Source organism: Poecilia reticulata, linkage group LG1 (assembly GCF_000633615.1).
Source record: "Poecilia reticulata strain Guanapo linkage group LG1, Guppy_female_1.0+MT, whole genome shotgun sequence".
Taxonomy (NCBI): domain Eukaryota; kingdom Metazoa; phylum Chordata; class Actinopteri; order Cyprinodontiformes; family Poeciliidae; genus Poecilia; species Poecilia reticulata.
The window spans coordinates 17,954,813-17,977,965 of record NC_024331.1 but is presented as its reverse complement, the minus strand read 5'-3'; the positions used below and the strand labels follow the sequence as shown (position 1 = coordinate 17,977,965).

General features: G+C 37.9%; 2 protein-coding genes across 3 annotated transcripts; both read right to left on the bottom strand.

Moving 5' to 3' along the window:
- Nucleotides 1–3,065: 3,065 nt before the first annotated feature.
- Nucleotides 3,066–9,585, bottom strand: myoz2b (myozenin 2b). Its single transcript, XM_008411503.2, has 5 exons — nt 9,303–9,585; nt 5,828–5,991; nt 5,402–5,486; nt 4,611–4,773; nt 3,066–4,527 (listed from the first exon to the last, which is right to left on the bottom strand). Exons 2-5 carry the CDS (start codon nt 5,984–5,986, stop codon nt 4,302–4,304), a joined length of 633 nt encoding a protein of 210 aa, XP_008409725.1. The 5' UTR covers nt 5,987–5,991; nt 9,303–9,585; the 3' UTR covers nt 3,066–4,301.
- Nucleotides 9,586–10,515: 930 nt separating this feature from the next.
- Nucleotides 10,516–19,206, bottom strand: synpo2b (synaptopodin 2b). Of its 2 annotated transcripts, XM_008411491.2 has the most exons (3): nt 18,425–19,206; nt 15,850–17,168; nt 10,516–12,183 (listed from the first exon to the last, which is right to left on the bottom strand). In XM_008411491.2, exons 1-3 carry the CDS (start codon nt 19,086–19,088, stop codon nt 11,677–11,679), a joined length of 2,490 nt encoding a protein of 829 aa, XP_008409713.1. In that variant the 5' UTR covers nt 19,089–19,206; the 3' UTR covers nt 10,516–11,676. The 2 variants fall into 2 exon arrangements, with proteins under 2 accessions (XP_008409713.1, XP_008409704.1); XM_008411482.2 differs by lacking the exon at nt 10,516–12,183 and having other exon boundaries at nt 14,104–17,168; nt 18,425–19,171.
- Nucleotides 19,207–23,153: the final 3,947 nt, after the last annotated feature.

Sequence of the window (23,153 nt, the reverse complement as noted above, 5' to 3'; positions counted from 1 at the left end):
CACTGGTTTCATAATCATGCAGCACTGTGGGGACTAACCCCTTCCTGTTTGGTGGAGATGCTCTCAGTGAAACGTCAAATCAACATTCACGTTTTAAGGGAAAAACTGAAGTGAACAAATGAGAGCAATAAACTTGCATTTTTTTACATTTATATCACAACGTGCATAAAGTGCAAAAGACACTGATCTGTTATCACAATTCTCTATTGAGCTTTTGAAATTTGTAAATGTGCACTGTCGATATCCGAGGGACTCTGATGCTGCAGTAAGCAAGACAGGGTATTGCAAAAATATATATAAAAAATAGAAAGGAAAAAAAAAAAAGAAAAAATGGGGCAGATGGAGAGCCTGGCAGGGAAAGACTGCAGAGCTTCGCAGGTTATAAGTGGAGACAGGAGGACTAAAAGAAGCTGATGCAAGCTGCAGTCAGCAATTGTCCCGCTGAACTGTGTGTCTTATTCTAACAGATTTTGGTGCTGCTCCCTAAAATACAGAGACACAGAAAGGTTTTAAAAAGTGGTGCCCAGATAAACACAGTAGCTTGTAAAAGTATCAATACCCTGGAACTTCATCTGTGGATTTTATTGTGGTTTTATGTGAAAGTGTTGTATCTTTTAGGTTTTCTTTATGACTAACATAGTTTGTAAAACAACTTTTCATTTCAAATATGATTGATTTACTTAGGTAACTTTTTGAAAAATAAAAAATCTGCTTCTTTACTACACTATACCTTTTACTCTTACTTGGGTAAAGTTATTATGAAGTATTGCTTCTCTTAATTGAATAAAATTTCCTTCCCTTAACAATAATGTTTTGACCAAAAACACACACATAACATAGCTTATGCTAAAGTGAGGCACCTTATTTATTCACCAACTTAATGTTTCTGTTATTTTCTATCTGGTGAGCCTGCTGTATTAAACAGTAGATATAATAATTAGAAGTACCTTGTCCTGTTCTAATATCTATACCCCACCTACTGTATTTGTTTTATGACTTTTATGTAGAGAAAATCTTAAACTACCAAAATTTGCAAATAACAATATTTTTATCTGTCATGTTTAAATATTCAATCAAATGTTATGATCAGTTACTCACAACTTGAATAACCTTATAAAATACTGTTTACTCAAACTTTAGCAATTTCTTGGATGGCTACTTTTTACTTTTACTTGAGTAAAAACATGTTGGGATAGTGGTTATTTGCGTAGAGCTTTGGTTAGGCCTACTCAACCCACTAAAGGCTAAATTACTTGCCAAGTTCTCTTTAAGTTCTCTTTAAGTTCTCTTTAAGTAAAGCCCAAGTGCACTTAGATTGCACGGAGAATATCTATGAAGATTGATGTTTTGATCTTGTATGGGTTGCATTTAAATCTATTGAGTGGGACTCTCTTCTCACAAATTTCATTACATCAATGGTTTGGTTTTGTGACTCCATAATACCCAGCATGGTACAGAACTAAGGGTTGTCATATCAACAGATCCCCCCCAATTCTTCCATTAAAGTTTAGGTCTTAATGTAATTAAGTGTGAAACTCTAATGTTTTGTATCTTTTGCACATGTTCATATGTGGGGATCAGAAAGGGCTGCAAAAAATCTGAATCAAAGTCATTTTGGTAAAAACTAAGATCAACTGAGTTGACCTGAGCTTATCAGTTAATAACAAAAGAATGGGATGTGAGAACTAAAATCAATCATGAGTCAATATCAGGTAAATTTGTTGATGTCTTCGTTGGGTTTTATGTAAACTATCTCAGAGTCTAAGTCAATTTCAACAGTGGCAGCGATTGCTGGAGAACAAAAAACAACCAGAAACGTTTCTGTTCGTTTAAAGATATGAAGATGTGTGCAATATTTTCTTTCCCCCTAAAACATTTATGTGAAAGAGACAAGGATGTGCAATCCGCAGGGAGGGATGGGTGTGTGAAAAAAGCACAAAGAATTTGTTGGCTTATTTTAGTGACACAGCATATTTTTTAACGTCAAATGTGTTAGTGCCATAAACCTTGAAACCTCCCTCGGGACACATAAAGAGAAGTTTTTGTATTATTTATAAAGTATGTCTGCAGAGGGGGAAAAAAAATGTCTTGCCAGATATGGAACACCGGAAATCTTTTCAGATCAGCCGTCAAAGTCAATGCTGATGTTCTAAAGGCTATTTTTGGAGATAGATATGTCTGTTTTATTTATTTATTTTTATTTTTTGCAGGTTTCTGTGAACTGCCAAGCCATAATGTCGCTGCACAATCCACGTGCAGTCACTACAGATGAGTCAGTTTTGTTGTAGATTCCTAAAGTTTCTTTTTTTTATTATTATTATTAAAAAATTACATTAAGCACCACCACATGTACTGTGGTTATATTTATTTTCCACCATGTACCATAAATATCCCAAAAGTAAAGAAAATGTTCCTAAATTCTATCTGATTAATGTAACTTATGTTTTAACTCATCCTAAAGCCTGTCCCCTGGGAACTTCATCCTATTTATCTCCTTCTCTTGCATTTTAGCTGCAGTGGCCGTTTCAGATATGGGCGACATGGGCAACCGCCCAGGGCAGCGTCTCGTGGAGGGCATCATGACACCTCCACTAACCTCCGGATCTTCCCTCACCCCCACTGCGACGTGAATGTTACAGCAATCATGGATCAATCATGTGAGAAAATCTGGAAGTGGGGCAGACGTTTACATTCCAGCAGGATTATTATTACAAACACGCAGATTGACATATATGTGTTAAAAGTACATACAGTCAAAATCCACACATACCTTTTTCAGATCTTTATGTGTAAACAATTTAGAAATTCATGCATCATTTTTATTTCACTATATTGGTTTACACTGCTTTGTGGTGGCCTGTAAAACATCGATAAAATACACTAAATCTGTGGTTGTGACACGACAAAATGTGAAAATTTTCGCTATAAAATGTCTCTTTCATCATTGATTTCCAGATTGACCCACCCTGATGAAGACAATTTTGCTCACTGTGAATGCTTCCCACATTGGGTGCAAAGCTTCATCTGAAGAACCGAATGTTTTGCACTTAAAAGAGAAGCTAAAATGAACTTATTTCATCTTTTATTGTTGGTTGAACTACTCACACACTTGATGTTTTGGACATGGCAACAAAATGGCTCAAGTACATACAATATACAGTATGATCATGATGAAAACTTAGTGCAGTTCTTTAGGGGCTTATGCCTGTTAACACAAAATATTCATCTGATTGACAGGTCTTAAAATTTAGTGAAACATTTCTGACCTGATTAACAGAAATACATAACAAAAATCACTGCCTGTTACATGATCCAATTGCCCAAAGAACTACTTTAGCAGAACTCATCTGTGTGATAATATATGACCTTTCACCTGTTCTAGTAAAGGTCAAAACTAAGTTCACCTTCAAAGGTTTTTTAATGGGTTTGTCTATGATGAAGCTCTTTAGATTTTTAGCATTTTTTTATGTTCTGGTTTGTCTGACAGAGGAACCTTGGATGTTTGTTACTGTGGACACTGGAAAGTGTTTGGAATATTTTCCAGATTGCTCCTTACTCCAGGCTCACGTTGTGTTAAAAGGCCTGCAGACTTTTCAGGCCCCAAAGCTTCTCCTTTCATAGACACATGCTGTTGATCTGATAGTGAAGTGCATTTGATTAGCAGCACCAGGCTGCTATTTATCACATTGCTGTTTACATTCTCATGTTTTGGCCTTTAGTTTTCAGTAAATCACATCTTGTGTAATAAATTTGTATTTAAGGTTGCACTACCCGATTTGTAGGACCTGGATGAACTAGATGATAGGATATATGTAAGTCCTGCTTTTACTCAGAATACTTCTTAATCTTAATCTATTATTTAACCAAACATTTTGATGCTGCTTTGGTGCTTAATTGTATCTAACAGACATAGTTGCAGACAGGCATTTATATACTCTGTATATTCTTCCCCCACCCCCTGAAAACTCCCACTAAATGATAAATGATGATGACTTTATTGTACAGAGCATATATCCAAATGTGCAAATGTTATGTACATAAAATATTCATCTTATCATTTGAATATTGTTTATTTACAGCCTTCTTCCGGATATTGAATGCAAATTTTGTAATGTGTCATTAAAATAAATACTACTGTCAGAAAACAGGCAAGTTAACCTCTCTGTCAGGTTCACTGGATGTTATATTAAATGCTGTAAAGAAATTACAGTGGTGAAACTAATAGACCCCCCCTCCTTTGTCCCGTTCTGCAGGTTGACCGCTAAAGGCTGCGTTGTGTTCCCGTGTTCCAGTAGAATCCTCTACAGGTCATCAGACTCAGGCACACTGAAGGACTCCAAGGTGATAGTTGGTAGAATGAGATGAATGCCCTCAGATATCCAGCCCTGGGCCGTCCTGTTGAACGTGGGCCGCTTGGCCTGGGGGTCACTTAGCTCCTGGTACTGCGGCGGGCTCAGGTCCACCTCCGGGAGCTTGAATGTGATCCCTCTTGGAGCTTTCTCAAAACCACCATAAGGAGTGGCAACCCTGCAGTTGAGAGCAACATACTGATTGCTTTGCATGCCATAGCCTTCCCTTTTGGATTTATGGAGTTATTGTCGTTTTCTCACCGGTTGAAGCATTTGTATTCAGGGAGCTCCTGCCGCGGCTCTGGCTCTGGCATTCTGAGTTGCAGAGATTCAGCAAGGCTGGGGTCACTAAGGATCACCTGTTCCCACGGTGAGTGGTAAGTCTTATGCACAGGCTGGGTGTCCAGCTTTTCTGCAGCCATGTCTGCGGAAAAAGAGAGACAGATGTGACAACCGCTTCCGTATCACAACAGGCTGATCTATCAGTTTGGATTGCCGACAAGGCCTTTTTGTTTTTTTTTTAGAGCTGTTTTCTGCAGCCCGAAATTTTCAAAGTGGATGCGATTAAAATAGCTACAGTGGCAACTTAAAATAGAACGTTTCAAGTGTGCGCTCATTGTATAATGAGTTAAGGCTTCACCAAAGCATTGCGGAAGGACTGGAGGGCTTTAAAAATGGTAACAATAAGTAGAACTCTCTGGTTAAAACATCTTTATGGACAGCCCTAAGATGAATCAATTTTCGGAAAATAAAACCACATAAAACTGATAATAATTTCTGCTATTGTTTCAATCAAACACTTATTTTGTTAGTTATTTTTATTTTTTCTAAATATTTAAAAGTATCCTTGGAGTGAATAATTTGTGTTCGATAATTTTATTGATGATGATGATGATGATGATGATGATGATGATGATGATGATGATGATGATGATGATGATGATGATGATGATGATGATGATGATGATGATGATGATTATTATTATTAAGTGCAAGTTGAAATATTTAATATCCATATGTAAGGAAATAGGCATAATGAAATGCACAATTACCTGAAGCTGAATTTGCAGCACTTCCATCTGCCGGCGGCTCCACCTTAATCTCCACAGAGTGTGTGTTCTGATTCAAAATGTCATTCTGCAAAACAGCATATTGAGGAACATCTGAAAGGCTATGGTCCCAGACATTTTAAAATGTGCATTGCTTAGTGGCTTCATTTATGTAGATTAAACCAAGAGACCAGTTCCAGTTCCACAGCTTATCATCATGCACTGATAAACATGGTAGCAGCTCTTCAAGTTAAGTGCCTAAGCGGCCTCTCAGATGAAACAGCTGCAGCTTGTCACAGCTATTGTCTGTGTGGTCTACAACTTTATCTCAAAGAACATACAGATCCGCGCCAGAAATCCATAGCGTAGACAAGATTGGATTATATCTAATCATTTGAAGAGATTTAGAGCAAAAAGTAGGGGGCTTACATTCAGGAGAGCGTTTGCTTCATTTTGAATGCTTTCGAACGTGTACTTCTCAGACCTCCTCTGTCGCATTTTGAAAAGCCGAGAACCTCTGTTGGAGAGCAGCGACAGCTCCTCTAGCATGATGTCTTTTGGAGTGCTGAGCTTCTTTCCCAGGTCCATGACTCCTGACACCCAAAAGAATTTGCTTATTAATTTTGTACATAATATTCTAAGCAGATCCCTTTGCTAACACCTGAGAGTTATGGTTGACAACAGCATAAACCAAGGAAATGATCAATTATCAGTCAAAAATACCTTCTGGGATTCTTGAATTGCAACTCAATGAAGGCCCAAGGAATGAAATTAGATAACTTTGAAGTGTGTGTGGCAACAAAAACCACAGAAATCCCAAATAAAAAGCAAGGTTTATTTATATAGCACATTTCAGGAACAAAGCAATTAAAGGTGAACAATAAACTAAATAGAAAAAAGAAACATTTCATCAGTGGCAAAATAAAGAGAAGCAATGAAAGGTTGTACTTATAATTTATCAAAGTGGGTTTTTAGCCTTGATTTAAAGGCACTCAGTGTTTGACTACTTTTGCAGTTTTCTGGAAGTTTGTTCCAGATACATAAAAAAAAAATTATATTTAGGATTTCTGGCCAACAGTTCCAAAAACCTCGCTAAATTAAGAACAGCATTATTTCAGAATAATTAAGTAGAAAGCAAAAGTAGTCATCTCAAGAAAAAGCAAAAGACAAAAATAAAAAATTATTTTTTTTGGGTGGAAAGACTACTCAATTGATGAATAACTGTTTGATCATAACGTCTGATTCATTTTGTAGAAATCATGTAGTCACGCAAATGATCACACTTTTAAATAATAAATTTGAAAAATGCTGAAAATTCCTAACATCTTTAATAAATTCAGATTAAGGCACAAGTAAAACAAATTCATTTTTCTTACACAACAAATAACTTCAAAGCCTTACTTCAAAATTACTCAAGTAAGGGAGCTATGTGGTGAAGTAAAACTACTTCTGGGAGCACAAGAGAAATGCAACTTTGGTAAACATATCTGAGTGAATATAACTGTGCGGCTCAGCTCTGGGTATGTCTGGTGGAAAACTGAAACTACAAATGTCCCTGAATGCATCACCCCCAATGACAAAACATGGAGATGGATAATGAACTTCCAGACCTTCCATCAATGAACCAGTATGTACTGCCAAACCTACAACTGGGTTAAATCAAATATATTTATGCACCGGAAGGGATCAGTCAAAGTTTAGATGCAAATAAATGACAAATATTTGGTAAGATTTCAAACACTATCTATCCAAACTCAGTAAACCTGATTTTGCCAAGTGAGATGGGAGAAAATCAGTCTCTAGATACAGTATGTAAAGCTGGTTAAATCAGACCCCAAACATGTGTTTCTATAAAGCATCGACACATGTGGGCTAAATACTTGAACATGGAGAACTTTTCAGGTTTTTGTGTGAAAATGTTTTTGAAAGCATTGCATAATTTTGCTTCCACTTCACAGCTAATTGAATATTTTCCATAGACGTTTATTGGGTGAATTTTAAAAGTTTTGTGGGATTATGCTGTGGATCTGTCTAAATACTCTCTAGTTTAATTTCAAATTACTTTTATTAAAAATTTCAATTTTAACCGAATAAAATTTCATCAAAACTTTCCCAGTTTCTATTTTTATCACGAGTCCTGTTCCCAAATGAAGCCGTCATTGTGCTTGAGCTTTTTGGGTACAAGATGTTTCCTCATTCACGTGCACAGACAGAATGCACCCCAGCTGTTGTAGACCTTCACGTTGCCCAGTCAGCTTCACAGTTGCTCTGACAAAGCTTCCCTCCCATCTTTCACCAGCACTCCCACCCAGTTAGAAATAGCCTATAGTGAAAGAACAACGACAAGGGATTAGGCAGCCTTCACAGTAAATCATCCCAATGTATTTATGGCTCACACTGGTCAGTAGCCCTGACATTTTGAACTCTGCTGTTTTGCTCTGACTCCTTATCGCAACATAGAGCGCCGCTCACACAGTGTCTGAGTGCCTCTTCCTCTCGTTCCTGCATGTGTCTTGCTATGAACTGGGGCTTGAATGAGAACATAAAAGAGCCTTTAACAGGACAGATGAATCTGCTGTCGTGAGTGAGCAAAGAAAGACAATAATTCAGTGCTACGTCTCAGGTTTTATGGAAATAGCAAGTTAAGTTTTGTATCATTTTGCTATTTGTAAAAATATATATATGTATTTTGAAGTGCTGGAGTGATGTCGCCATAAAGGAAGATGCAAAAAGGCTGGAGAGAAACTCTCATGGTTAAGGCATCAGGACACCCTGCTGAGTTACCTAGGGTCTCAAGAAATTTTGCCCATGGTTGCCCTAGAATGCAAAATTAACTTTGGCCCCTCCTACCTAAAATAAATTTAAATCTGGTTACCATAAGGCACAATGCCTTTCTTCTTACTTTGATCCTAATTAGGCTTTACATTCAATTTAAAACAAGAACTTTTAAAATGGTAACTTCTCATATTGATGCACTTTTCTCTTAAACAGAACTCCAGAATTTCAAACAAAACTACTCAAAATGATCTAAAAAACAGAACAATACCCATTTAAAACTTGTGTAAATTCATAATAGGTTTTAAAAAGAAGAAAATGAGGAACTTTCTGATCTGAACTTGAAAAAGTGAGTGATTCCCCCAAAGCTAATTCTGCTCAAGCCCTCATATAACATTAGCCTGGTTCTCATTTTACTTTTAGAAAATGCATTGATACAATAAATTGGTGTTTTGCAAAAAAATAAAAATTAAAAGAAATTCAATCTGTCAGCATAACTCGTGATATTAGAGTGTTTGTTATTTTACAGTAATGTCAGGATCTGCATAGAGCTTTTAATATCTATGTAATCACATCTCAGTTGCATCCTCTTTTGTGGGACTGCAGGCTAAAATCAGCGACATGCTCTTTTAAATTTGTTAGAGGTTAAATTACCAGTCTGAAAGGTCAAGGATTAATCGTGCCCTAAGTTTGTGTAAGTTGCCATGCATAAAACATGTCCACCAGTGCCAACAGAAGTGTTCAAACATTAGGTCGCTCTCAGCTGTTGGTGAAGTCCATCTTTTCATTTTGCTAACCAACTGCAGAACTCAATGCTAGTTTGTTAAAAAGCCAAATAATAGTTAAATGCTTTTGTTGTGTTCATTTACAGGAATTGTAACTATAGAAACATTTTACATGCAAAACAACAAGTAAGTCAGGCTGCGTATGTAAAGTGTGTGAAGTGATCCGGTGGGAAAAAAAATAAACAGACACAAAAATGTGAAAATGTGCCTTTAGTTTCCTTCCAACATAAAAGTCACATGCAGCTGGATTCATCCCCCCTGAAGCACCACTCTCCATTATTGCAGACTGATTTTAGTTACAGCGTCAGATTATTGAAGCGCACCTTTTTAAGACGCGCTCGTACCTGTCGTCGTGTCCCTGCTGTGCAGCCCGTATCCTTGAAGGGGAGACACGGAGACGAAGGGGTCAGTGGTGTGTGATCTTTGCTGATCTTCACGCTCACAGACACTAAAGGCAAACTGTGAGTGTGTCTCTGTCTCTGTTGTGAGTGGAATGCAGCTTGCATCAATAGGCTAAATTTAACCTGTCAAACACTCAGCGGCACTCTCAGACACCATGGGGCAAGGGTAGTGAGTAGAATAGATGATGGGATGTGGATTTCCACTCGGATGTTCTTGGGGAATGAAGATTTTCCCACTTGAGAAAACTTGTTTCCTTATTTCTGTCTTTTTGGGGATGACATGACACATATTTGAGGTTTGACGTAACTTTGAGTTTAACATGCCTTTAAGTTGGTGTGGTTCTCGACACGGTGCGCAGCTGCAGTTTCTAATTCTTCTCTACAAATTCGATTCTTGTTATGCTGTGTAACTGCTGACTAGTGTCTGTCTAATTGACTTAGCAATATTAGTAAGATTTTTTTTTTTCTTGTGGTTTCACAATCCAATACATTCATCAAATTTTTAAAAATTTAGAAAAATCCAACTTTTAATTTGAACACATGTATTCAGTAGAATTTGATTCATTTTCACCTGGAACTGTGCAATAATTTACTTTGTCCAGATGAGGCTTTCATAAGGCTTTTCAGCAACAAACACTCGAGTTGGTTCTGGAGTAAAGAAAAGAATAGGTGAAAATTAGGTACTTCAACCCCATTCTTTTCTCCTCCACAGACCCGGGGAACCTTGGACCTACACATCTTGTGAATGCTGCCAGGAAACTGAATTAAGGCTTTCAATGTGATCTTGTCAGTTCTCAGATCTAAATATTGACATCAGAGTTAATCAAGTGATAATGAGTATGCTTTTGAATATATTTTTTTAAACCCAATAAGTGCACTGACATTACTGATTGGGATATTCTAGTGAAACGAAATACAAACCAGATTCCAGGCTTTATCCAAGGAGGTTAATTTTAATTTACCGATAAGAACACTCATGAAATACTGAATATTTACAGTTCTCTGGCTAATTCAAAGACATGGATATTCATTTTAGACTGTTATTTTCCAAAACTAGAATATGTGTGATTGGTAAATACAAAGAAGCGGAATCCCAGGACAGAATGAGTTTCATGTTAAAATATATCCATACATTTTAAAAAGTGGATAACAAGCACAGTTTTCATATTGTTTATTGGTCTTATAAGTGACTAAAGAAAAAAACCCAAAGAAAACTACAGAAAGAATCACAGGGCTGCATCATGGAAAAGCTCAAAATCACAAATCTATTTGTGAAACACAGCACAGTATGGATACTGATCAATGTGATAATACACAAAGTTATGTCTGAAACAACTATTCCTTCTAAGTTAATTCATCAAGTTAACCACTGAATCAAACACTAGTTCACACATAAATCCATTTGGAATGACATTGTGTAAATGTGCAAAAATACCTTGCAGGATAGAGAAACATATGCAGTGCTCTGTGTCTATGTGGCCGTCGGTGGAGAGGAAACAGCTCAGTGTATTTTGCTGCAGTGACAGAGATGAGCTTCCGATACAATTGTGGAGAATTATGATATTTACATCAGCTGAAATAAAATTGCATGTAAAATCACAACAAAGTCCACAGCAAACTTGATTAAAACGTTTTAAAGAAAATGATCCATTATAGCTACACTGGAACTGACAGTAGCTTAAAAAGCTACATGTGTTTATTCTTCACAATAATTGATGGTGATAAATGTTGTTGGTAAGAAAAAAATCTCATCTTACAGACAAAAACTAAGTGTATGTGAAAAAAAACGACTATATCATCTAAAACACTGCTGTTCAGGTCACCAACACTTAAATATCTTCTTATTCATCTTCTTCTCTAAAAATTCACCCTCTAAGTACAAACAAAAATCACACAAAATAAATCACTCCCCCAAAAACAAGCCAAAAAACATATTTGCTTAGTTCTGAATTAAGTTCTGGTTTCATACCATTGAAAAACTGGCTTTTAGTTTGTTAGATATCTCATTTTCTTTGATGAATCCAAGAATTAAAAATTATTTTCTGAATAAAAAGATGCAGTTTCTACTCTTATACTCAACAGAGTCTAGTTGCTTGTTCACACATCAGTTTATTTCACTGAGGTGTTCTGCTTGTGTAAAGTGGTTTAAAAGAAATCTGAGTAAAGAATAAAAAAAACTTCTATCAAGGACAATTTGATTCACTAAGTCAAACACGGCATCTTGCAAAACTACTCTAACCTCCTTTTTGTATTACAACCACAATAGTTGACACAACATCTAACATGAGCTTTCTTCCCTTGCTGCTTCTCAGTAATATTAACTTCTCTGCGACGTGCTATAAAAATGAGAGAACTTATTTGGACTTTGCGCTTTGAATCCAAGACTGACAGGTCTTAAAGGCTGGGCAGGTCTGAACGGGGGCCCGTAGAAGGCTGGTTTCTCCTTTCTGCTCGAGGACAGTGCCTGGAAAGATGGAGCCAGATGCTCGTAGTGACCCTTACTCACAGCAGCAGAATCGAGAGAAACCCGGCGCTTCCAATCTTCCGGAGGCTCGGGCAGAGATCTGTGATGTGCTGCTGCCATAACGTCAGACGTGATGGAGGACATCGGACTCTGGAACACGAAGGCCTCGTCCACAGAGCCGATTGGACTCCTTGATGCTGCCTCCCATGGTGACAAAGGTTTCCTGTGAAAGGATGTTTGCCTCTGCGCGGGAAAAAAAGCTGGCTGGACTCCAGGCGTGCTCAGAGGTGACAGAAGTCCAGGTGAAAGCAGTGAATTCAGTCGCTGTGGGAGGCTCAGGGAGCGGCTTCTCCCAAAAACCTAAAGACAGAATCAAGAGCTTAGTATTCAGACGCAGTTCTGCAGACTCTGCTGCCATCCCTGGGCTTCTTTCAGCCTGAACAGGTGAATGGTATTTCAATACAGCAGCATTTTAACCTTAGTTAAAACTGTATGTCGCATTTAGTCAGTTAAATAATGCATTAATTAAACTCTGGACTGCTGGTTTTCCATCAGTAGGGTTTTGTTCTGACTTTAAAACCTTTATATTGTGTTTTGGAAAGCAGTCCATGTTTGAAATGTATTTTCTAAAGCCAATCTTGAAACCATTTTGGAGATTTTTTGAGGTTCATTGTAATTCCTGAAAACATATAAGGATCCAGATTCCACAACAACTAATTAGTTGGGATCTTACAACTATATAAGATCTCACAACTAAAAATATGAAAATATTTTTCAGCTATGTTAGTATAGCGGAAAAATATAAAGATCACACAACTTACCTCATGTTTCTTCAAAGACCTTAAAACAAACAGTTGAATGTAAAAAAATGATACATTTTTATACTTTTTGGAACTAGTATTTTTCCAGTGTCATCCTCTTTCATTTGAAAATCCAACCCAAACACAACATTTATTATGGGTCTGCTTCTAGGAAGAAAATCTCTTTGTACATCCTCCCAGCTAAGTTGTTTTCCACGATAATTACAATCTTCTCAGGCTTAGAGTTTAAGATTTTTTAGAAAAAGAATTTCACCTTATCCTAAAAATTTTATGATTTGTTCAAAACTGGAATGCCATAAGATAATATCTTGGCCAAGGAGTTATTACTTTCAAACATGCCTGGTCAAATAAAACCCTAAATTACAGGTCTTTGTTAAAAAAAGATACTAGGCGGGTTTTTTTTTTTGTTTGTTTCTGAGGTCAGATAATTACTTTAGATTACACCACTACTGCCATTACAATAATACTGTGAATTCAACTAGTCCTGGTGGCATTAATACCACTAATAATAACTCCAATAATATATTTTTCTTTTACTCATTATTATTACAATTAAGAATAAATATCATTAATATTATAAATGACAGTCAACATATTTATTATAAGTAGTAATAATAATAATGCTTATTATTATTATTATTATTATTATTATTATTATTATTATTATTATTATTATTATTATTATTATTATTATTATTATTTATTTTATTGCCATGTTTGTGTGTCCTGTAAATGCTTATAAAGGAAGCAACTGGGAGGTAAATTATGTATTAAGAAACTAAACAGAATAGAACATTTTAAAATATAAATCTTTTTGAATCTGCATTTCATTTTCTATTATTTTTAAATTGCATCATCAAATGTAGTGAATTGTTCAATATTAATTCTTTTAATTAATTCTCTTTTTTTTTCCTGCATCAAAATGAATTGAGCAATTACTGCTTTGTTACAAAACAAAAGCGACTGAAACCGAAACCATTTGAAAAGAATATTTAACGTGTCACGTAGTTTGTTTTATAAACCACATGCCTGAGATTTCTGATATAAACAATTCTATAGTTCAAATGTCTTAAAACTAGGTTTTAAGACATTTTTAATAGAAATTTTGCTTAAAGATTACAGTTCCAAGCTTTTCATATTTGCTGAATGTTTAGCTAAATGAGTGAAACAAACACAGAGACGTGTGCATTCAACTCAAGAGAGTGAAGTGGTAAAACAGGAGGAAGCGCTGGCCACTCAAAGCAGTCATTAGCACACATAAAAGACAACAAGTAGGAGAGGAAAAATTTAATAGCATCACAGTGCTATAAGAAGTTCAAGAAACAGTAATATGTCAGAAAGACAGAGATACAAACAGGACAGATTTGTTTAGATTTTATTTTGAATTACAAATAACATGAATAAATTTTCTAGTATTAAAGTATTTGTAATTTATCAGCTCTCAAAAATATAACCTTCATTTAAATCTTTTTTTTTTTTTTTTTTTTTGAAAATGATTTGTTAATGACCACATGAGAGAGTCTTTTATCAGTTGTGATATAATCAGAGTCTGGAATGAGACTGAAAAAATTTTTAAATTGTGCACAGAAATTGAAATGCAGTCACAGATTTGACCCCAAACAGAATAAGGGATTGAAAATGCTCTTTCAAAGTGGCTGGACGGGTCAGTCGTTGTTATCCAGAATAGCTTTCAAGTGAAAGAAATATTGAAAATGATTTGATTTGATTTGACCAGGATTAATATTTACTGCTACATATGCAAACATTGAACCTTACCTCTTAAAAATACAAACTAAAGGGACTAGAAGAAGACTCTCTGCAGATATTATTGCATATAAAAGCACATCCTGAGAACCATTTAACATTAACTTATCTTCTAATGTCATGTCTTCCATGTTTTTGGATGGTAATGTGTCTTTTTCTTTTCTTAAAAACTGCTCTGTTTCTCTGTATGAGAAGTGCCCTGAGATGACCTCTCAAATGGTGCTACCTTAAACAAACTAAATAAAGTTATTTATTTAATTAATTAATAATTGCTACATATTTTATTTTAGCAACTTTTCATGAGACCTACTTAGCTAATCCTCTTAAGACATTTGTGAAGCCACCCAGATGCAGATGTACTAATGTGACTGTCGTCTCCCTCTACACCAAAGCATGACCATGTACAGTGTTATGCAGAGGAAAGCATAGCAACGGGTTTCCACTGTTTTCCGGTCGCTGCCGGCTTCTTAGCAGAGAATTTTGGCCGCGGAGCCATTTGACGCACGCCTCTAGCAATGAGAGATGCAGGAGAGAAAGCTGAAGCAATGGTGTCACTGAAAGAAGACGAGTGCTGCGAAGTCGTGCTTGCAGGTCGGGAGCCTTGTGCTTGCTTGCTGCTTGTGTGAGAGGCAGCACTGGTGACGGCAAGCTTTTCCTCCAAATGCTTGTCTGTTGAAAGCTGCTCAGCTGATCTTGTGCTTTTAGCGGAGAAATTTGGGACACTTACCGACTTATGAGCCTTAGCAGGAGCCTCTGCCTTGCTTTGGCCAGCAGGCTCAGATGGATTATAAGGAGAATAGGAAGAGTCGGCTCTTTGCTTAAGGCTTTTGGTAACTTCAAACTTTGACACGGGAGTTGGTTTAGGACTGGGGCTTTTAGCCTCAGAGGCTGCATCATATGTGAACAGAGTAGAGTCCAATTGGTATGGCTGATGTTTCATGATATCTAAGGCGTTGAGTTGCTTGGGGGTTGACTTAGGTTTCTCTTTGGACTTGGGCTTGGTTTTGGAGCTTGTGGAAGGGGGCTGCTTGGCTGCTGATGGAGGGTAGAAAGGAGACAGAAGAGGATTATATGACAGGGGGGGTGGGGCACGAATATTGGATGAATATCTCCAAGAGTTAGGGAGGGATGAGGTTGGGGAGGGGGATCTTGTTTTGTTCGCTTGCACTGTTTCACCATCAATGACAAACTTCTCCATGCGAGACTGTCTTTTAGCAAATAATTTAGCGCCTTTCCCTGCCATAGTTGTCCCATCAGCAGCCTGATTAACACTCCTGTCTGGGACTCTGAGCTTTGGAGAAACCTCCAAAGGTTTTGGTGTCTGAAGGTATGACTTCTCTGCCTGTGGTAGGAAAGGAGCAACCAAGTTTGGAGAACTGTCTGATTTATTCTTTGAGTGTGAAACTGGGCTATAAGTAGGACTGTGGGCCTGCTTACTCACAGGGGATAGTGACGGCTGTTGACTCCAGCTATTTGCGGTTGGATGAAGACGGAGCTGAGGAGAGTTGACCGGAACCCGGGCATTGGCAGGTGTTTGAAGTGAAGCCTCCGTTTGATCTGATGCCCAGTGGCCAGCCATCTGTTGAGGTTGAGTCCAATCTTGCTGCTGTAAATAATGCTGACCATGAAGACCAATGGGGCTGTGAGAGGGATGGGACACCGGACTCCTTGAAGGAACATAGGGCTCGCTAGAGGGGTTCCAGGGTGGGCATGCTGGGTTAATGGTGGGTTTGGGGGCAACCGGGGGAGGATTTTTAAGTTTTATTGGTTTGGGTTGCATAAAATTACAAGCCTCGGCACCCAAACTGAAAAAGTCTTCCTCTGACTCAATATAAGACTTCCTTTCACCTTTGCTTTGGCTATAAAGTTCTGATTCTTTTGCAGGCACTGATGCATGCTTATTTGCAGTTTTCCGCTTTGACTCTGGTAATATGCCAGTCTTGATGGCAGGCACGGATATTCGTTCATCTCTCGAGGCAATAATGTCTCCAGTTGGAGACCAAACCTTGGGGTTGGAGTTAATCGGTACAGGGACCTTGAATGCTAGTTCATGCTTCTTCATGGCTGGACTGACCCCACCAGTCCAGCCATGTGTGACAGGTTCAAGTGTTGGACTATCTTGAAATCCCAAAAAGGGTCTGGCAGTTCTGTTTGGCACCATGGGTTTTGGCACAGTGGAGAAGTGGTTCACCTCTTGAACATCTGCATGGTAATCCATGTGCTTCTTCACATTGGTCTCCTCGGCATGCATGTACATTTCTTTACTTTCATAAATTCTTGCACGTTGTGTTTCTTTCAAAACATTCTCAGGAGAGCCTTCACTCCTCTCGTCTTCTTGCTCTGACACGAGTTCATTGATTCTTTTGCGACGCTGTTCAAACATCAAAAGTCCCTTCCCCTTTGTCTCTGGCAGCACATCCATGTCTTCACCACTGCCCCAGGTCAGAGCTGGATTATGGTACTGGTGATGCTGAAAATACTGCTCCTCAAAATCAGAATCACTCGAACCCGGAAAGCTGTAACCAGCAGATCTAGCTTTGTCAGTTTCGCCCTCTATTTGACCTGAGCTGTCAAAGGCGTGAACTCCAGTTCCGTAACTCACAAGAGTGTACTTCTTCACCCTCTGGCGGCGCTTTTTAAAGAGCAACGCTCCCTTGTTTTGGGGGTTGGGTGCATTGGCCAGGAGTTGGGCAATTCGCTTGCATTTAGACTTGGTCTCCTTCACGTGTCTCTCTGATTGGCTCTCTTTGTGACTGAGTCCTGAGATGAAGAACAGGAAGGGGACAAAAAGAGAGAGAAGGGAAGACAATGAGACAATCAAAATGTACAAATATGCACATCATTCACCAATACCATAATGACCATCATTGACACGCCCACTGGTTTGAGGTGATGTAGCAGCAAGCTATGAATTACGACATCCTTCTATCACAAGCAGTGTTTCTTTCTTCAAGATACATTAGCACATCTGGTGGGTCGGAGCTCATATGGAATCATATGGATATGAATGATCTGGTTGTTGGTTCACCACTGCTGCATCCTTAGACTAGATTAGATAGACTCTGACCACTGCAGATCTTAAATTTGCTCAAATCATTATGCTTTCCCATTCAAAGAATCTCTTTTTTGAAGAGGTTTATAAAATATGATAAAAATATCCCACCCATTTACAGTAGCCATAATTTCTATATAGTAAATGTTTCAGAATGTATTTGTCAGTAGTCATAATGTTATGCTTAATTGGTGTACACAATACTTTTGGCAAAAAAACTAACAAACAAACAAAATACATAATCTTGTAATTTATTGGGTCAGTCACCACATTAAAATTCACAGAATTTGATGGGTTTCTGCTCAATTGCAGACATTTTTTTTTTTCTTTTGTGGTATTAATATTTAAATTGAGCATTACAAAAAGAATCAATTTCATCTTTCTTTGCTGCAGCAAGCACACTAATAAAAGCATCATATTTACTTACAGCTAACCCATGAGGGATCCAAAGGCAAGGAAAGTGAGGGGCTCACTTTCCATTGCTGTCAAGTACTACGACTGGAAAAGGGATCGGGTGGCTGGGTAACACATGTTGGTGTCCGTCAAATTTGGTTCTGCCAGCCTCATCATATGGTCAAATTTTATTCTTGTCCTGCTCAGACTAATAAAGCTGTGGGAATCCTCCCCCACTAAGCCCACCTGAAATAGATCTCATGTAAGAGCATGAAAATAGCTGCACCCATTGTGCTACTTTCAAGTTATCGGCAAAACAAAATCTTTTTTTGCACATTTGTAGTAAATGCAGACAGAAAAAAAAAGTACAAATTTGATTAGTCAGATGTTATTTTAAAATGATCTACTGCACTCGAAGCAAACATAAAGCAGCACGTCATCTTTTTTTTATTTTTTTTATTAATTACAAACATTTCAATGTCGAAAGGCGATTTCAATCCATGCTTTGCGATGTGGATGGCTAGAAAAATGGTTGAAACTCAATAAGTAGGATAGAAAAATAGATACTTACGTGTGTACCTTGCCCTTTGCCTGTCCGGTCTGCAGAGATCTCTGTCAGACCCCAAGTTCCTCGTCTCTGCCTGCTCAGCACCCTCGTCAGAAATTCCAAAGAAGACAGAAGCAGGAGGTGCTTCGCTGCTCCCTCCTTCCTCTGAAGATTCAACGCTCCTGTTCTCAGTCCTTGGGCCATGCCCATCACTGGCCCCCAGGGGCCGTTCTGAGCTCAGGGTCAGGGCCTTGGTCATATCAGCAGCACAGCCAAGAGAGGAGGAGGAGGACGAGCAGGAATGCTGCCACGACTTGGAATCTGGGCACTCTGGGGGTGAGGTCGCTGATGTTTGTGAAGCTTCGATGTAAGGAGAGTCTGTCATAGATTCTCTTGATTCAGAAAAATAAAAGTCATCATTTTCTTGATAGAAAACTGACTCTTCCTGCTCACTCTGTTCCAGGAGAGATTCTGGACCATCTGCAGATTCCCTGTGTTGCAACTGAAGGCACTCTGGAGACTGGGATGAGGGGATATGAGTATTTTGTGAGCCTGAGAGGTCCTCTGATTCACTATCATCATCTTCATTATAGGACTCGGCCAAATGCTCAGAGGGACAAAGTTCCTGGGAACCTTCTGAACCTGACCAGAGAGGGCTGTGTGCAGAGTCTTCAGCTTGTGGTTCCATCTCTTGTGCTGGTTTACAATGTCCAACGTCTTTTTCCTTTATCAAGACAAAAATATGTCTAAGTTAAAATGAGATAACCTTCTCACATGAAGTGTGGATTATTATTTACAAATATAACTTTGAACAGTGCAAATTGTGGCAGCATCATAGATGCAGCATGTAATTCACAGCAAACTCCAAAATCCCAAAGTAACGTAGAAACTATATCAAATGATAAACAACAGAAGCATTATTCAACTGCAGGATTATTCTAGTAGAATGTAGATAAACCCAAATCATTTACATACTCAGTTTTCACCAGGGGAAAATTATGTTGCCCTTTTAGCATTGCATGCAAAAAATGTAATTCCTCAAATTATTCAAGTCCCAAATTGGAAAGGGCAACTTTGGTCTGGCAGTTTCATCAGGGCTGTAAATGGAATGGTATGTAATACCAGGAGAGGGAAAGCAGCATTCATGTCAAAGAGTATAAGCAAAACAATTGGGTGGCTGTTTCCCCAACTCTTGTTTACACAGCAAGGGTTTTTTTTTTTTTCCCCTCCACTGTTCCCATTTATCTCTGCAACTAGCCTCTGTACTGCTGCAGCTGTCAGCATGCCCATTTAAGACACGGTAGAGACTCTGTGACTTTTCTGCATTATATAGACATGATACTCTTTTACTCAAATAATCCCTGATTTGCACATGAATACATATTAATTGTTAATTGCAAAATATAGACTCAAACCACTGTCAAACATCCAGCATAATAAAGGAGTCACAATGTAATGATATGAACCGGAAATTTCTACCTGAAATTTGAACAGTGAAAGGTACAGTCTCGTCTTCGGGGGGATTTTTTTAAAACTGTTCAAACTGTTTTTACCCACGAAAATAGAATCGACCAGAGGGGGTGCTGTAGCTCTACTAAATGTTATGTTCGTCTTTTTGCTCATCAGACTTTTACAGCGTCGTAATCCAACACGAAAGCTTATTTAGTGCCATCAGGTATAGTCGATATGCCCATTAAATCGCAAAAAAATTTTGTTACCGGTTACAAATGACAATTTGGCAATCGTACAAGGAGCATAATTTTCTCACAAGAATATGTTTGCTGTATGCAGGAAAGTTTTTAAGGCGTTTTAAAAATGTGAAAGAAAGAAAGAAAGAAAGAAAGAAAGAAAGAAAGAAAGAAAGAAAGAAAGAAAGAAAGAAAGAAAGAAAGAAAGAAAGAAAGAAAGAAAGAANGAAAGAAAGAAAGAAAGAAAGAAAGAAAGAAAGAAAGAAAGAAAGAAAGAAAGAAAGAAAGAAAGAAAGAAAGAAAGAAAGAAAGAAAGAAAGAATTTAAATGTTTTTGTGCAATCAATCATACTTGTTGTTTTAAAGAAAAGCTACATGCAACAAGGAAAAACGATCCAATTATATTTAGAAGAGGGTGATTGATATTGACTTGGCATGTATGCCACCAATGTCTTCATTACCCTGCCAGCATGCCTAGATGGGCCCCATGTGGGGAATAGGAGGGCAGACCAGATGGGCCCCATATGGGCCCTACATGTTGGTGGCCCCACATGGGTTTGTCCATTTATGGCCCATGTAGGCCCCACGTAGGCTGCGGCCCTACATGGGCAAACCCATGTGGGGCCACCGTGGAACCTGTGGACAAACCCAAATGGGACCCATATATCAGCCCTCCTTTCCTCCACATGGGGAATCCATAGAAAATGTGGAGTGAAACAGGGACTTTGTATTGAATACATGACAAAAAGAAAAAAAAGAAGAAGCAATAATCAGCGTTCAGAAAGGTGCATCAGTGACAACAATATGAACAAATTTAGTCCTGAAAGATATTCTTTTAGGAATGTTCCAACCTTATTGTTGCAAAGAATGCTGATGGCATTAATTCCAAGCATATTTTTAAACATCTTGCAGTATTCCAGCAAGCAACATTACAGCAAAAATCCAGAAATGGAAAAACCATCATTTCAAAACCAACCAAAACCAGATGATCTTTGCAAGATTTCTGACAGCAGGGTCAAAAGAATAGTCAGAAGAGTAGCTGAGAACCATTCACAGAAAAGTTTAAACAAAACAAAACTTAACCATCAAAGCTTCTATGCATTGTCAATTCACAAGACTAAAAAACAATCTTAAAGAAAAAGTATATTCCAGCTTTTGGGTGGAAACTTTAACACAGAAGTTTAACTATAGACATCCTGTTTGAAGAAGATACATGAGACATTTTCACGACAAAAAAAGTTTTTTCTACTTTTACATAAAGTTCAGTGATCATTTCCTATTGAGCTATTTCATTGTACAACATGTAATTTATGGACTCGTTTGTTCCATGCCAACTGCACCATTAGAAATACATCTACAAAAAAAGTTGACTTGTTCTATAGTTATGCTGTCTGTGGCGTTACATAAAGCTAAACCCTTTTTGAACCCTGGCCAAGTTTCAAAGAAAAACTGTCCCCTCCAAGCTTCTCTTCACACTTGGTTCCACTTCATTTAAGCTCTTGGCCAACATCAGATCCGGCTCTGGTGCTACAAGACTGTCTTTATCCTAGTATGGCTAAAACACCATCAGGCTGAACCGCTGTCATGGAAACAGGGGGTCAGTATCGCTGGTGAATGAGACGACTCTTGGTCAGGGGTCAGGGGGTTAGGGAAGGTGATCCGTAAGACTAAGCTAAAGAAGAGTCAATGTTTCCAAGTTACCCAAAATTAAGCGCACATTTTGATGAGAAACAAAAACACGTTTTTGAGGTATTCTTCCACTCTACAGGCCTTAAAACAGCTAAAATATGCATTTTGCAGTTCCAGAGTATATTTCAACAACTTTTAGAAAGTTTAAACTGCCAGAAAATTACATTACAAAAATTTTCAGTCTTTCAGTAAAAACGTGTTAAATATCACAAAACACGACATGATACTGATTACCACAAGCACTTAGGCAACTCAAAGATGTGCAACTCACACTAATCAATGTATACTAAGGTCAAACTTAATTTTCAAGTACACAACAACAAATCAGACAACAGTAATTGGACTTGGTACTTACGGTTATTATTCTCGGTGCAATGAAACAATTGACCAAAAGGTGAATCCTTCAGTTGCCATCCAGCATCACAGCCCTTCTGCTGTACAGCAACATATTACAGCGTTGGTCACTCATGAGCAGCAGTATTTAAGCAGGGGGAAGAAAAGGTGCCCCTGCCTTCACCTCCCACTCCCAATCCCAGACAGTAGCATCACGCAACTGCAGCAGTCAGGTGTCATGAGACACGGAGATACTCCTGGCCATCTGAAATGTCCGTCGGATTTGATTTTTTTTTTTCCTCTCTAAAGTAAGGTGGAAGTAAAAATATTAACATTTTATATACATCTCTCTCACCAATTCTGTAGCTTATTTGCAAAAAATATTCATATCCCTGGAGCTTTTCGGGTTTTGTCACATTTCAATCAAGCAACAATGTATTTTAGGGAAATTTTATGTCTCTGCATGATATAAAGCAGTACATAATTGTGATATGGAGGTCAAATAATATGTGGTTACATTATTTTTAGAGTAAAACTCTGAAAAGTATGTTTCCAATCCCCTAAATAACCCTAAATAATGTCAAGTGCAATTCCAGTCAGCAGACACGTAAGTAGTAAATAAAATCCAATTTAATGTGCACCTTCATCTCAGTGTAAATGCAGCTGTTACGTGAAGGAATCAGAGGTTTATTAGAGAACGTTTGTGAATAACAGCATCATGAAGACCAAGGAACACAACAGGTCAGGGATAAAACAGTGAAGAGGTTTGAAGCAGTTTTGAATATTTTACAGATTACTATTTAGTTCATCATCTGAAAATAGAACGAGCATGGCACAGCTGAATAGCTACCAAGTCATGGTAATTCACCAGATTGAGTGAATGGTTTAATGAAACCCTGCACATTTATTTGAATGGTCCAGTCAAAGTCTAGACCTAAATCCACTCAATAACTTTGAATTTTAAAACTTTAAATTTTGATTTAGCTACTCTGCAAAGAGCAATAAAATAAATATCTGTCTGAAAATGAACAAAGCCGTAGATAA

What these genes read in the sequence shown, in the direction of transcription:
- myoz2b (XM_008411503.2), bottom strand. Translation starts at nt 5,986, where the DNA reads ATGGACCTGGGAAAGAAGCTCAGCACTCCAAAAGACATCATGCTAGAG. An exon ending in AAGCAAACGCTCTCCTGAAT is followed by an intron (nt 5,487 to 5,827) that starts GTAAGCCCCCTA and finishes GCTGTTTTGCAG; the next exon opens with AATGACATTTTGAATCAGAA. An exon ending in GAATACAAATGCTTCAACCG is followed by an intron (nt 4,528 to 4,610) that starts GTGAGAAAACGA and finishes TCTCAACTGCAG; the next exon opens with GGTTGCCACTCCTTATGGTG.
- synpo2b (XM_008411482.2), bottom strand. Translation starts at nt 19,088, where the DNA reads ATGGAACCACAAGCTGAAGACTCTGCACACAGCCCTCTCTGGTCAGGT. An exon ending in GCAAAGGGCAAGGTACACAC is followed by an intron (nt 17,169 to 18,424) that starts GTAAGTATCTAT and finishes TCTTCATCTCAG; the next exon opens with GACTCAGTCACAAAGAGAGC.